Genomic DNA, 15,993 nt, shown 5'->3' on the forward strand with positions numbered 1-15,993 from the left:
TCCTCGTAAATAATGATCATTGTGTAGTACAACAATTATAAAGCCTGACTTCTTTCTTCAAATACCAGTACATTTCAGTGTTAAAAAGTATTTCTGTGATCAAATCCAACAGCTCATTACAAATACTGGATTTGACTTTGTCCTCGCTTGTAGTAGTCTCACCAAAGCACTTCTCTCCATTCCCACCTGTCTGTCTTCTTTCTCAAATGGAAACAGCAACCTTCTCCTATTAGTTAAAACAACAACAATGCTTGTGCAACTAAGATAGTTTCAGGGAATTTGCTTTTTACACTTTGCGCACACCGAAAATAAAAGCTTTAGCTTTATGTAGAAAAATCAATACTGAAAGAATATACTGCCCAATTGCTCGGTACAGAAGCAGATTTATTTAAGAGATTTAGTGATGACTTCAAATCAACGGGCGTATTCTTTTATTCTAAACTGTGTAGATTACATTGATTATGAGGACAAAGCTCCTGGTTGTTGAGGTGCATTCACATCGGGCAGGACACCGGGTGGTCCAGACAGAAGAACATTGACTCCTTAGAGTAGACAGATTCAAAACAGACCGTCTTTAACGGACAGACACAATACAGCCAAAATCACTAACGTGATGTGCCAGGGAACGCACAAATTAAGTGCAGACTGGAGTGCTTTCTTTTTTTATTAATATTATTATCCCATGATTTTGCAACCCATTTGTTTCACCCAGTGTCAATATTATCTAGTGTAATCCTGGGCGCTACACTCCCTCTGCCAACCTGGGGAGAGTGACGGACTGACCCCATCCTTCTATGCATGAGGAGTCCAAGCCGCTTCTTTTCACCTGACAGGGGGCGGTTGTTTCCCCCGGTTGGATGTAGCGCATGGAAGGACAACGTTATTCCAACCAGGTCCTTTCCCCTCCATCAGGCGCCCCGGCTGGCCAGCGGGAGGCAGTATAGAGACCAGGATTACTGCATGTTTTTTTTGTGAGGGTACATACCCTGTAGGGGACACGGGGAGAACATGCAAACTCCACGCAGAAAGGCCCTTTTGCCAACCCCACCCAGGGTATGGGCACTGATGACGCGGAGGAGAGAACACGCCCACAGCTTCCCCAGTGGCAGCGGGAATCGAACCCAGGACCTCCTAGCTGAGGCGACAGCGCTACCGACTGTACAACCGTGCCCCCAGGCCATCATGCCTGTGCTCACTAACGTGAAAACATTAACCATATTGCAAAGAAAGGAACAGAATGGCTGCACTGTGTCCGCCTTGTCACACTGAGTGTGTGGACGATGTGGTACTGTACCTCAAACTCGTGGCGCTTCTCGTAGACGGGTATGAGGAGCTTGGCGATGTGCGTGATGAGCTCGTAGCGTTCGGCCTTCCACAGCACCTCCACACACACCTCCAGATGTTCAACCAGTATCTCCTGAGAAAAAGGGGAAGTTTAAAGGATGACAGTTAACGTCACACACTGAAAAACTACAGGGTTATTATTATCGCAGCGATACCGAACCTCAGAGGGCATAATTTTATTGCATGATGATACCGTCATAGATAGAAGTATAAAATACATGTACATACTAGTACAAGTACTAGAGTACATACTAGTAACTAGATTACCGTTGCTTCGAAGTTCAAACTCCATTATTGTATTTACGTATTGTGTTTTACCTCAGTGTAGCAAATGTCCTGTGTGTCTGTTGTATATCTCTGCTGTCGGGAGGAAACCTCATAACTCCAAAATGTTTTTTTTGCTTTTTGTTAAACAAAGCAATACAGCCTCATCAAAGTTGGTGTTGTAACTTTATATATTGTCAATTACTTCCATGAGAGAGGGAGAGGTGGTGGAGGCAGTTGCATTAGCAGACATTTTGAGGGTCAAATGGAGTTAAGAGGTTTTGTCCAAAGCACTTTTTGCTACTTTCCATTGGTTCAATATTTTCGAAACAACACTCACAGACTTAAAGGGTGTTCAATAGCACTGATTTATGCCCCAAAAAATATCAAAAACCTCAAAAATGCAGTTATGAGGTTTCCTCCCGACAGCAACGAATGTATTATATATTAATGAAGTCTTACCTCAGTGTAGTAAACGTCCTGCATCCCCGTGTCCTCCTTCATGGCCGCCTCCTCGTCGATGTTGAAGGTTATCTTCTTGAAGGCCGCCAGTCCACTGGGGAACAGCTCTGACGGAGACACACACCAGAGCCAATGGCCACATTATTTAATGATACTGTGTGACACTGCGTCAAGTCATTGTGTGCATGAATGTGTGTGTGTGTAGGATACCAACTGTATCCCCCAACATCAAAGGGAATTATATAAATGACTGCTCGTGAAAAGTGCAATGAGGATAACTCACAAATAGATTTAACCAATATTTATTATAGAATGAGAACAATATAAGTGTGCATATAATATTTTATCTTGGCGTTCGGCTCTGCTACATTTTTCTCCCTGCTCGGCACAATCAAACACCATCATTAAACATTAAGAGCAGGGAGATAGATAGACAATAAAACCCCTATGGGGATCATAAATAACAGAGCAAACATCACATAACAACCAGGAACATCAGCGAATGAGGGTCTTGCACACACTGAATACACCCACATCGAAATGCAGCATATTAACCCCTTGAGTATATGTATGCGCCCTTGAGCACGGCATGAAACCCCTCGAGTATACAGTATCTGACTGAACTATAACTCCGCAAGCTACGTATCATTTGTCATGAAGTATTGTTCTTGCTTAATGTAAATCACTCAGTTTCTACCTAAATATCAAAATAAATGACATGCACATATCCCTAACGAACATACATAAGCGATTGTAGATGCACGCTACTGTACATCCACTCAGTGGGGGGGAAGGGGCACGAATAATTTGCATATCATTTGTTTAAATCTTCAGTATATCATATTATGGAAAGCAGCGAATGCTGATGTCAGTTAGGAGACTGGCGGATTAATGGATGGCAAAAGGTGGTGCGTGTCGTGTCGTTTGGTATTTACATGAACCTAAACAAAAAACAAAACAAAAACCTGGCCAGAGAGAACGGAGGCTTTGTTTTAGGGGCTGTTAGGCTTTGTTCTGGTCTGGATAGGGCTGGATCATGTTTGCATACTGTATAATGTATATCAAGCAACTGGAATCGGCAGTGTGTCAACAGCAGAATGGCACGCTATATCCCCCGAAGGAGGAGTGAACTTACAGAGGTACTGAGAGGTACTTGTGCCAAGTTCTCTCAGTGTTAATAACAAGCAGGGATGTGCTGTGGTTATTTTAAACTAGTGGGGACAATCAAAAAACAAGTGACGCTCGCTTCTGAGGGCCACTGGCTTCTGAGGGCTGCTGGGTAATGGAGTCTCCAATGGAATGCTATGGACAATGGTGGCAGCCTGTGAACGGTTGTATTGTTCTGCTTTGTTGTCACTGGCGATTGTGGAATATTTCCCAACATTTGGACATTCGATCGTACTATTTTAAGGCACATGTTTGTGCAATGGAGCTACGTTCACGATTGGATGATTCTCCAAAAGTTAGTGAAAAACACCATCAGTGAAGCGGGTTGATTCATTGATTAATCTGGCAATACATGACATGTATACACTGAATAAAAGCCACCAGGATGTGAAGTACATCTTAAGTAGTACATTTAACCGTCCGTTAAGACCCTTAGGGATCCATTTTTACTGTCTGAGTGTAAATGTATCTGAAATGACTGTGTGTGTGCAGGAGGACAAGATGGAGGGTCTTACTCTTCCTGTGGAGGTACTCTGCCACCAGTGCAGCTACGTGGATGTAACACATCGCCGCCTGTCGACACAAAGAGCAAAGATAGAAGGACCCGGTGAATATCATCGCTGTCTGTCTTTACGTCAATTAATGCCCTACTTACTACTTCATCACACAAGAGTGTAAATGGTAAATGGTGCATTTATATAGCACCTTTATCCAAGGCGCTTTACATAGATTGTGCATTACATTCACCCATTCATACACCGATTGCGGCAGAAGCCATGCAAGGTACCACTACCAACCGGCACATCGGGAGCAATTTGGGGTTCAGTGTCTTGCCCAAGGACACATGTAGACAGGAGGAGCCGGGATTCGAACCGCCGACCCATGGATCATTGGACGACCTGCTCTACCTCCTGAGCCAGTGTCGCACGGAAGCAGTGAAAATAGCAGATCTACAAGCTTATGGATCGGCCATTTTTCACTACTTGACTATGTTTTGAAAGCAATAGTAACAAAGGAATGGTTTTGGACGCACAAGGTTTCCTCAATATATAACTATTACTGTACATGGAAAAAGAGAGGTCAAGGCCAGGTCTGCGGTCACTATGGAGATATAAATATAACTGCACACATAAATGGACACAGAGAGAGAGAGAGAGAGAGAGAGAGAGAGAGAGAAACTGAGATCGGATTAGAGTTATGTTTGTTCATGTGGACTGTGGAGTCCAGGTTATCCGAGCCAACCTTTCTATAACCTTTCTGTTATGATGTGTTATTGTGTTATTGTGCTGGCAAGAGTATAGGCTGTAAAGGGAACAGTTCTACAGTTACAAGACAATACATTAATCTGTTTGGGCAATCCCCCAAACAGCTCTCCCAAACAGGACCCTGCATTTTCCAGGGACAGTGTTCTGCTTTAGCAATACCACATCCTTTTCCCTCGTGTGCAAACGGTGTTGGGTAAATGACTTGCACAAAGCAAATGCTGTAAATGCCTGAGGTGGTTTGCAGTTCTTTATTGTGGTTAACCATTTTGCCTATCATCTATCATGTATTATGGCAGTACAGTGTCACAATTTGATCAGTGACGGAGTGCGGTAATAATTATTTGTTTCCCTTTCAATGGCCATTCACCGGCAAAGACAAGGCTAATGGTAATAGCAAAGGCATTTCTTTCTTGTCATCAGCACACAACAAAACATCACCACAATTTGATCTGGTGCATCTCAGAGGAAGGAAAGGAAGGCACTGGAGCAACTCACCTGACGAAGATGTGGCAGTACATCGAAACTGTGACGGCCAGAGTCACAAGTGACTCTTAAGTGACTCTTAATTGCCTAATTGACAGGCCATCACCATGTAACGATGATTGACACCTGGCAATCTCCCTACTCCGGATATAGTTGCCACAGGTGTGTCACTCTGGGTGTGAGAAAACAGTTTGTGTGCTGGCAGCAGCTCTCAAGGACAGTGTCCAGCACTCTGCACTCTTCTCTACCTGCTTGTTTATTTTGACCTTCTGAGTAGCTCGAGTTAGAGCATGTTTAGAAACGTATGCACTCCCTGCAGAAGAAGGCCTGCCGTCGAGACTCTTCAAACTCCTCTGTGATGAATCCCAGGGAGGAGAAGTAAAACGGAGGAGGTGAATTGCTGCAGGAGACACACAACTTTGTCCCTATAATGTGCACGCACGGGCTACTGGCACCGTTCCACTTCCTCATATCACACAAGAGACGCCGGCCACACACCTCACTTGTGGTAACTTGTGGGGGCTATATTGTCTTCCATGAAAAATATTTCGAAGCGATGTTAATCTCCGCATGGCTCATTTCCATGCGTCACAGTCAGGGACCCTGCTGACGATTTGGTCCACTGTTTACCCTCCTACTACATATATTAGCGCTGCATGCAGATCGGCTATTTTACCGTTTGTGAGGACGCACACATGAGCGCGCGCCGCGTTATTATGGCAGGGATTGTGACTCCCTCCTTGTCAAAAAGACTTTCAGGCAGCTTGATGACGTCAATGACAACAATAAACCAGGGCCATTTGTACTGTAAAGTACATAATATCTGTGCCCTGTTGTTGGCATTTGGCAACACTGGGCAGACTGTAAACACTGTGAGCTCCCGTGACTCCCGTCTTATGATCTTATACGGTATCTTGAGCCGTAGATAAAGATCCGTGCTTGGTTTGGTGTCAGCCAGAGTTTTAGTCGCAGATGTCTTAAGTTATGATCTCATCTTGCGCCTTAGAAGATCCCGTGCTTTGTTGGATGTATAAGAGTTTTAGTTACGGATGGAACAACAAACCGTTTCTATCAATGCACCTGATCCCCATGTGTTTCTATCAATGCACCTGATCCCCATGTGTTTCTATCAATGCACCTGATCCCCATGTGTTTCTATCAATGCACCTGATCCCCATGTGTTTCTATCAATGCACCTGATCCCCATGTGTTTCTATCAATGCACCTGATCCCCATGTGTTTCAGGCAAGTCATTGCCTTTGTTTTTTCACGACTCTCTTGGTGCACAAAGTACTGTAAACACTTGTGTGTGTGTGTGTGTGTTGAAATTGTACGAGTGGCTACTGCTGCAGCAAGTACCAAAAAGCAGCAAGCATGCAGCAAGAGATCAACATGGATGGGCACATTATCATATTAAATAAATATAATATTTGTGTATAAGTGTATCTGTATCTGTCTTTAAAGTTATGATGAATTGATAATGGAGGAATGAAGTCTTAAGTGCTTTTTTGTGGTTTTATCCTCTTAGCAGATTTTGTATTGACATTTGAACTGTGTTCTACAAACTGTTAATACAGTTTTCATTCAATCAATAGACAGACAGACAGGGAAGGCAAGCCATCCGTCACCTCAGACAGGTCTCCGTTCTTGAGGTGCGCGCGGGCCATGCTGTCCAGCCAGGTGCGTCGGAGCTCGGGCGTGCTGGCGTAGGAGCGAGCCAGGCTGTACTGGAGGTCCAGCAGCATCTCGGGGTCCTTCTCGTGCTCGCGCATCTGAGCCGTGGCCATCAGCACCGTGCGGATCCGCTTGGTCAGGCCCTTCACCTCCGACGGGAAGGCCGTGGACTGTGCGTGAGCGAGCGCCACATGCAAGCACAAACACACACACACGCGTGTGCGCACGCGCACAAACACACAGATGAATGTCATGAAATATAATAATACACAAGATGTTTGTCATTGTAAATCATTAAAGATGGAGTGCCGTGATTTTTTTCTCACGCTATTTTTTCCCACCCTATAACATGATCATCAGGTATTATATAAGGAGGAATATTCTTTTCAAAACAAGTGTACAGTTTTTGTTAAAATGTTGTTTTTATGTGGACATCCCCACCAGTTCATTAAGTATGCCTGGTTTGCCTGGTGGGTGGTGATGGGTGGTGATCCACCTGAACTCAAGGTTTCAGCCTCCAGGACTAAACACTAAATACAAAGGGAAGACATTACTGCACATACTGTAACAACCACACCAAGGGGTCTAATAAAGTACTGTCACCTCATAAACACATGAAAAGAATCATGGCACTCCATCTTAAAAATAATTGATAGAAATATTTTTGTAAATCTCTATGGGAGAAAAATGAATGGCTGCTTTTTCAGTGGAACCAGAAAACCATGGCCACTGCTATGCCATGATCAAGCCCAATGGGATTTCCTTTTTGCTTTTCTGCCTTTGTTGATAGTATCAAGTGAAGAGAGACAGTTAAGAGGGAGAGAGAGAGAAGGGGAGAGACATGCAGTAAAGGTCGTCATGAATGGGACTCGAACACGTGACGTGCTGTCAGGCCAAAGCCTATATGTGGCATGATGTGCCTGGACCACTAGGCCAGCGGGCGCTCCAGGGTTGGGCAACTTTGCCGATGGAGAGGGCCACTAAATTTCCACACCACTCACTCCAGAGGGCCACATTGCATATTACTGTCGTAGCAATTCTTTTCAAAACACGCCGCACTGCGACACGTTTTGGCACATGTGGCCCCCGGGCCGCCAGTTGCCCATGTATGGTTTGAAATGTTCCCGGAGAATAAACACAGACATGTTTGGATTGCTCGCAGATTCCCAACATAGCGCTAAGTGTATACAACTTGTCCTGGGAAGAGAGAGCTCACACAAGTGTTTCTCTCAGCTAATGGCTAATGGGATGACAGTAAATTAATGTCCCATCACTAGTGTATACGTAACGGGAACAGTGGCTGGCTTTCAATCCAGTGTTGATTTGGACAGCAAATTTCAGGACGTAGCTGACCATTTGGTTGCCCTACTCGTATGGTATTTGTGTCATATCTTGAATAGTTTTCATTTAGTTTTAGTCACATTTTAGTCATCTGGAATGTTTTAGTTAGTCTAGTTTTAGACTAAATCTACAGTTGATTTAGTCGACTAAAATGTATTTTGGCTTAGTTTTCATTTAGTTTTCGTCAGTGAAGAAAAAGGTATTCGACAAGCATTTTTTTAGTCGACGAAATCAACACGGTTTCAACCCCCCTCTGTTACCTTCATGGCCTTGTCGCTGTTGGCGAAGTTGTTGATGATGGACAGAGATTCCTGGAAGCGTGAGCTGCCGGTCAGCGCCACGTCGGAGATCAGCTGGCTCACGGCGATGATGATCTGCCACACACACACACACACACACACACACACACACACACACACACACACACACACACACACACACACACACACACACAGTTTACAACTTAGGCATTTAGCAGACGCTCTTAGCCCATAGCGACTTACAGTAAGCACAAGAAGAACACATGGTAGTCATAAAGGATCATACGTAAGATAAGAATTAAGAACATCTGTCTAACAGTTGAATATTCTGGATACACACGCACGCACATGCACACACACGCACACACAGTGGAACGAACGTGAGGGTGGGAGGAAGGAGAAAGAGGAGGTGGCAGGCAGCAGGAGACGAGGAGAGGTGGGATAGAGGGAGGTGGGCCTGAGGAGAAGATGGGAGGGAGTGAGGATGCAGAGGAGGTGAAAGAAAGAGCAGGACAGTCGGAGAAGAAAGGAGGTTCAGGGACGTGAGGAGGAGGAGGAGGAAGAGGAGAAGGAGGAGGAAGAGCAGGAGAGGGTGAGAAGTTGAACGCAGGATGAAGAACAGAACGGCGAAGGTCACCAGTGGTCAGACACGTCTCAGTGTTAGTCAGACATAATGTGTTGCAGACGTCCATCAAACCGGCACTCAGCGAGGAGCTACCGGAAAACTGGCAGCGCTTTACTGACGCCTTCTTTAATGCGCGGCCGAGAAGTCAGCGGGGTGCGTTCGCTCCTACTCAACTGCAGTTGGACTATCACAAAGAAAACAGCCCGAGGGGAACTCCGTAGTGAACACAGGAGAGAGCCAGGAACAATGATGTGAAATAAACTAGGAATGCATGTGTGGTTAGCATGAGTCATGTCTAAGTACGTGTTTCCCAAAATATGACACTGACGTCCCTCTTGTTCGGGTTGAGAAAATAATGTATCTTTGTGTGAAAAGTAGTCCGGCAGCTCTCCATCTTTCTAGCTCTCTTGTACGTTCGAGCCTGTGAGGGATCAAGGCATGAGGCACACCCGCACACAGCCCCATGTTCAACCAAATCAAAACACAGTAAAAACTGTACTGTGGGCACACAAACACACACGTAGACCCAGACAGACGCGCATGGCCCTGCATGCAAATAAACGCACAAACAGCGTGCAACTTGGCAAGCTCATTGTGAGCTTGTAGAGCTGCTATTTTTCACGGTGTTAGTCGTCGATGACATAGACATTCGACACTGGCGCCTCCTACCTGCAGGTGCGTGCGCAGGAAGGTCTTCCTCTTGGTGTACTCGTAGTTGTGTCTCATGAGCAGGTAGAGCAGGGCGGAGGCCTCGGCCCGCAGCGAGCCCAGCTTGGACACGCAGCACTTCAGCACCTCGTAGCACAGCACCTCGCACAGCGTCACGCGCCCCTTGAACAGCACCGACGGGAACTGACCGGGACAACACAACACAACATCAATACGTCACACAGCGTCACGCGCCCCTTGAACAGTATTATACTATTTGAAGAGTATACTATTTGAGTTATTTATGCAAAAGAAGGGGTAGGACCCGATACGTTTTTCACTACACACAAATATAAATTAATATATATGTTATTTCTTTCTTAATAACATGATTTTCCTTTATTTGTCTTTTATCGTTTATATTTTAATATGTTCGAGAAAAAAAAAGAAGAAAAAAAACACACAGACGGGAACTGACTGGGACAACACAACATCAGTAGGTCAATGCAGCGCGTGCAGCGAACAGAAAGGAAGAGAAGAAAAGCTGCTACCAACTGTGGTGGCACAGTTGGTAGCAGCTTTGTGGTGCCACTCAAAAATAGGCCATTCATTTGTCCGTTAGAGACATTTTGTTGATAAAATAAAAATCACGAAAGTGTTGATTGATCTCCTCAATCGAAAATGTAATTGGTGGACAAATCGCTGATAAAATGATGAATAGTTTCAGCCCTAGTGGCAACAAACACAATGAGTGTGTGTGTGTGTGGCGAGGGTGTGTGTGTGTGTGTGTGTGTGTGTGATATTGAACGTACCTTGTTGATGAAGGCTCTGAGGGCGGAGAACACGTGCCTGAGGGCTGCCTCTGATTGGCTGACCTTAAGGAAGGTCAGGTAGAGGTCAAACACCTTCTTCATCAGGGGGTTGTGACCGTCACTGTCCAGCAGCTGAGTCTGTCACGCACACACACACACACGCACACACACACTCAGGTTAGTGTGTACAGTACATCTTGTATAATGGAGTATAAGTATGTATACAAATCATCTACAGTATGTCGTGACCACTTGAGGGGGTTCCAGGTGGTCTACAGCTAGACGAGGCAAGTGCTGGTAACCAAATGGACCCTTATACATCTTTAACTCAAGAGTTGAATGATTGCTAAACATCTGCATTACTCAACTTCCAAGAAGTCTACACAACTTGAGAATGTACAATAAGTGTTGCCTGTTATCTCTCCTATGGTTCCAACATCAATACAACATGGAAATGTGGGCAAAATCTTATCCAACGATAACAAAAATATCCTTTAGTCTTTTGTGTCTGAGAGGCTAAATATGGTGGTCCGTGGCTCACATGCAGAATAAATAATGGACCTGGACATGAAAAAGGTTGAAAACCACTGATCTGTGCAGTTGCAAGCTGCGTACGTGCGTGTATGCATGTGTATTTGTGTGTGTGTGCGTGCGTGTATCAGACAACCTTAAAGCACTGAGTGAAGAGAGACAGGACATCCAGCACGGTGAGACAGGCCTCGGTAGAGATGTTTCCTTCCAGGAGGGCTTGATGGTGGACCTCTGCTTCTGAAGGCCCATTTCCTGGAACACAGTGTTAATGTTAATGTGATGGTGGACCTCTGCTTCTGAAGGCCCATTTCCTGGAACACAGTGTTAATGTTAATGTGATAGTGGAACACACGCACGCCTTTTAGCTGGCCTAATACAACAATGTTCATTTGCTGCTGTGAGGGCAGCTTACGATAAGTGTGATACATACTGTCCAATACTTAGACATGCATAGTCCACCATAGATAGGTGAATGAACTGTATCTGTCTGTGGGCAGGCATATGCTGAGCCTGTGTGTGCGTGAGTGTGTGCGGCTGTATGAGTTGAGGATTAGAGGTATAGGTATTTTTGTTACGCTGTAATATTTGACTCACCGTTGTCGTTTAGCATCAGTGCAATTTGAAATGTATTTGTACTATTTTGTAATGTAATATAATGTATTTTGTAATGTTTTAATTTATTTCTGGACTCTTGGAAGATTAGCCGAAAGGCTAAAAGAGATCAAAATCTAAATCAAATCAATAGACACTCGTGCTTTCTAGGGTATGATTTGGGGGCAAAAAACATTTTGTGTTTGAAATAGACACTAGTGATTTCTAGGGTATGATTTGGGGGCCTAAAGATGAATACAAAATGAATATCAACATGTTTATACTGTCCAATAATTAGATAGGGAGGGGTGTGAAATTATGACAGGCAGTTGCTGCCGTCCAAATATAATATGACCCCACAGTCAAAAAACACTTTGTGTTTGAAATAGACACAAAACTAATATCAACATCCTAAAAATAGACACTCGTGCTTTCTAAAGATGAATACAAAATCAATATCAACATCTTAATACTGTCCAACACTTAGATAGGGAGGGGGGTGACAGGTAGTTACTGCCGTCCAAATATGACCCCCCAAAAAGTCAAAAGATATAACACCTATATTAATTTGCTGCTCTCAGGGCATCTTAAATGCTATACATAGTGTTAATTTGCTTTTGTATTGTGCTGGCGTACCCCTGTTTAGAGTGAGCGAGGTGAATCGTACCCATGTTGAGAGTGAGCGAGGTGAATCGTACCCATGTTGAGAGTGAGCGAGGTGAATCGTACCCATGTTTAGAGTGAGCGAGGTGAATCGTACCCATGTTGAGAGTGAGCGAGGTGAATCGTACCCATGTTGAGAGTGAGCGAGGTGAATCGTACCCATGTTGAGAGTGAGCGAGGTGAATCGTACCCATGTTGAGAGTGAGCGAGGTGAATCGTACCCATGTTGAGAGTGAGCGAGGTGAATCGTACCCATGTTGAGAGTGAGCGAGGTGAATCGTACCCATGTTGAGAGTGAGCGAGGTGAATCGTACCCATGTTGAGAGTGAGCGAGGTGAATCGTACCCATGTTGAGAGTGAGCGAGGTGAATCGTACCCATGTTGAGAGTGAGCGAGGTGAATCGTACCCATGTTGAGAGTGAGCGAGGTGAATCGTACCCATGTTGAGAGTGAGCGAGGTGTTCGTGATGCTGAACGTACCCATGTTGAGAGTGAGCGAGGTGTTCGTGATGCTGAACATACCCATGTTGAGAGTGAGCGAGGTGAATCGTACCCATGTTGAGAGTGAGCGAGGTGAATCGTACCCATGTTGAGAGTGAGCGAGGTGTTCGTGATGCTGAACGTACCCATGTTGAGAGTGAGCGAGGTGTCCGTGATGCTGAACGTACCCATGTTGAGAGTGAGCGAGGTGTCCGTGATGCTGAACTGTTGCATCCTGGTCTGCAGGAGGCTGGCTCGGTTACAGCGCATGGCTGGCATGGTCTGAGACTTATTCCTGTCTGAGGAGAACAACTTGGACACCCACGCATCCTGGGTCCTGTACACGCAGGCACGCACGGACGCACGCACGCACGCACGCAGGCACGGACAAGCACACGCACACGCGCACACACACACACACCACACACACACACACACACACACACACACACACACACACACACTTGAAATGTTTATTTATGTCCACATAATACCTTGTACAAAGGACATAAACACTGCCAGTGCAGTCAGACAATGGGAGAGCAGCCAGTTACAAAGTGCATAGAAGGCAATCATACATTGCTACATACAGCATAGTTGACATACTTGTCACGCGCGCGTGCGTGCGTGTGACACACACACACGTGCACATGCGCACACACACACACACACACACGGCCTGTTCAACAATCCAATCAGACATATGTAGATAGATAGACATCACAGGTGGTTTAGAGTTAAGGCCGCTGTGTGTGTGTGTGTGTGTGTGTGTGTGTGTGTGTGTGTGTGTGTGTGTGTGTGTGTGTGTGTGTGTGTGTGTGTGTGTGAGTGTACTGTATGTGCGTGTGTGCCTTACCTGCCAATGTTCCTCTTTCCAATGTAGCGGAACTGGACCAAACACGCTCTGAAGTGACCGCCAGGCAGAAGAGAGAGAGAGAGAGAGAGAGAGAGATAGGCGGGTTAGAGATGTGAGGGGCGAGTAACCCTCGCACTCGCAGCACCATACGAATGCCCAGCGCACCCAGTTGATTCAGACCTGTTGTTAAACCTATACGTTGTAATCTTTTTTTTTTATCCCACGATTTTGTAACCCAGTTTTCTTTTTCACCCAGTGCCAATTATCTAATGTAATCCTGGGCGCTACACTTCCTCTGCCAACCTGGGGGGGCAGCGGGCTGACCTCATGCCTCCTTCTATGCATGAGGAGTCCAAGCTGCTTCTTTTCACCTGACAGGGAGGAATTTCCCCGGCCGGACGTAGCGCGTGGAAGGGACACGTTATTCCGACCAGTTCCTTTCCCCTCCATCAGGCGCCCCGGCTGGCCAGGGGGAGGTAGTTTTAGAGACCAGGATTACGGCATGTTTTTGTGAGGGTATCTACCCTAGGGGACACGGGGAGAACATGCAAACTCCACACAGAAAGGCCCTATCGCCAACCCCCGCCTCCGGTATGGGCACTGATGACGCGGAGGAGGGAACACGCTGCCAGTGCCCACAGTGTCCCCAGCGGGAATCGAACCCAGGACCTTCTAGCTGTGAGGCGACAGCACTACCACCTGTTTATCTCGTGTTGTGTTTATAGCAGACTCCACACTCAAATGTGCACTTGCAGTTTGGGCAACTCGAAACCAAACTCCACATGCCCCAAGATTTTATTTACCTGCCTAAGTGTCAACCCCTTACCCCTGTGTCGGATCAGTGTTTAGACTGGCATATTCGTCGATACTGATATGACCCGATATGACAAATAAGGGCAGATACCGATACTTTTCCGATACCGATACAGTATCGGGACATCTCTATTTTCAACCCATTATCTGTGTCCTTTTAGCAATATGATTTTTCCTAAAATGTGTTTTTTACGATCGGCCTCGGGTAATGAGCTAATACTTTCCGTTCAAAAATTCAAAGTTCATAGGTGGCATTTACTCTACTATTTTCCCATCACGAACCATTATTTTTTGCTCTTTTCCCCTCAGGTTATTCAACTTTATTTCATTACTACTGTTGGCCTCAGAAACGAATGAGACTCCAGCTTTACTTTGGCTTACAAAGTGCAAAGAAGACTGGTGGATAAACAGATTGGTAACTGTTGCATGCAATGACAGGCTGGAAGATCAAGTGTTTAAATATTATTCTATTGTCCGCACTGCAGGAGACGATGCTACTTACTCCAGCAGACTGAGGAAGTTCATGATGTCTTGAGGGCTGACTTTGTTCCAGTAGGCCAGCAGAGTGTCTGAGGACAAAGGATGACCCATCATTGCACGCCACAGAGAACCATTATGTTTTCAGTGTTTATAGAGTATGATTTATTTGTACATTACAGTAGGGTTGTACACAGTGTTTGATAGCCATTGTAAGCGTTCTCTTAGTTTTATGATTTTCTTAATTTTACTTATTTTTTAAATCTACTTTTATCCGTAGCTTGTATTTTATTTAAACCCTGTAGCACTTGCACGATTTGTGCAAAATGTAAAGTGATTTAAAAATAAAATGTATTATTACTATTATATTAACTATCAGATATATGACTGGTGTCCCTATTTTGGGCAAAAATACAGAAATAACTAAGGTAGCCGATTAGCTTGTAGATCTGTTATTTTCTCTATTTCCCAATACGACGAAGGGAAGGAATTGAGTGGTTGGGAAAATGTCCACTGTGTGTTTCTGTACAAGCTGAACCCTGGTGGTTCAGTGGTTTTCAACCACTGTGTGTTTCTGTACAAGCTGAACCCTGGTGGTTCAGTGGTTTTCAACCACTGTGTGTTTCTGTACAAGCTGAACCCTGGTGGTTCAGTGGTTTTCAACCACTGTGTGTTTCTGTACAAGCTGAACCCTGGTGGTTCAGTGGTTTTCAACCAGTGGTCCACTGTGTGTTTCTGTACAAGCTGAACCCTGGTGGTTCAGTGGTTTTCAACCAGTGGTCCGGGGACCACCAGTGGTCCTTCTTGAGGGGCCTCCAGGTGGTCCCCAGCTAAATGGAGAGTTGGTAACCAAATGGACCCTTATTAGATCCCAGATCGAAATAAGCTGTGAAACAATTGTGTGTAGCAAGCTTCTTGGATCTGGCAGCGTCAGGTTAGGTCCACGTAGCTCAAATGCCAAATAAATAATGGGACCTTGATGTGAAAAGGGTTGAAAACCACCGTGGTAGTTCCATTAAACACAGTAGCTGTGTTGTTGGCTGACCTTCCGACAGTGTCCTGACGATGTGCAGGAAGCACAGCAGAAGGCCTTTGATCTCATACTGTCCCAGTCTGCCTGGCGGCGGCAGCGGGCTGCTGCTCATGGTGGAGCACCGTCTGTGGAGCTGGAGGACAACATGCACGCACACACACACACACACATGCGCACGCGCGCGGGCGGGCGGGCGCACACACA

General features: G+C 45.4%; 1 protein-coding gene across 2 annotated transcripts in view; it reads right to left on the reverse strand.

Moving 5' to 3' along the window:
• The window catches only part of dock11 (dedicator of cytokinesis 11), a 100,009-nt gene that overhangs the window by 13,458 nt on the left and 70,558 nt on the right, over positions 1 to 15,993 (reverse strand). For both annotated transcript variants that reach the window (XM_080791800.1, XM_080791799.1), the window contains 12 exons: positions 15,802 to 15,922; positions 14,782 to 14,848; positions 13,467 to 13,514; positions 12,799 to 12,947; positions 11,013 to 11,128; positions 10,346 to 10,483; positions 9,555 to 9,737; positions 8,261 to 8,374; positions 6,614 to 6,829; positions 3,753 to 3,810; positions 2,071 to 2,177; positions 1,295 to 1,417 (listed from right to left, as the gene is read on the reverse strand). In XM_080791800.1, the coding sequence (XP_080647926.1) occupies positions 1,295 to 1,417; positions 2,071 to 2,177; positions 3,753 to 3,810; positions 6,614 to 6,829; positions 8,261 to 8,374; positions 9,555 to 9,737; positions 10,346 to 10,483; positions 11,013 to 11,128; positions 12,799 to 12,947; positions 13,467 to 13,514; positions 14,782 to 14,848; positions 15,802 to 15,922 (1,440 nt within the window). The remainder of the gene's footprint in view (positions 1 to 1,294; positions 1,418 to 2,070; positions 2,178 to 3,752; positions 3,811 to 6,613; positions 6,830 to 8,260; positions 8,375 to 9,554; positions 9,738 to 10,345; positions 10,484 to 11,012; positions 11,129 to 12,798; positions 12,948 to 13,466; positions 13,515 to 14,781; positions 14,849 to 15,801; positions 15,923 to 15,993) is intronic.

The sequence above is a fragment of the Protomyctophum bolini genome (assembly GCF_963924005.1).
Source record: "Protomyctophum bolini genome assembly, chromosome: 20".
Lineage (NCBI taxonomy): Eukaryota > Metazoa > Chordata > Actinopteri > Myctophiformes > Myctophidae > Protomyctophum > Protomyctophum bolini.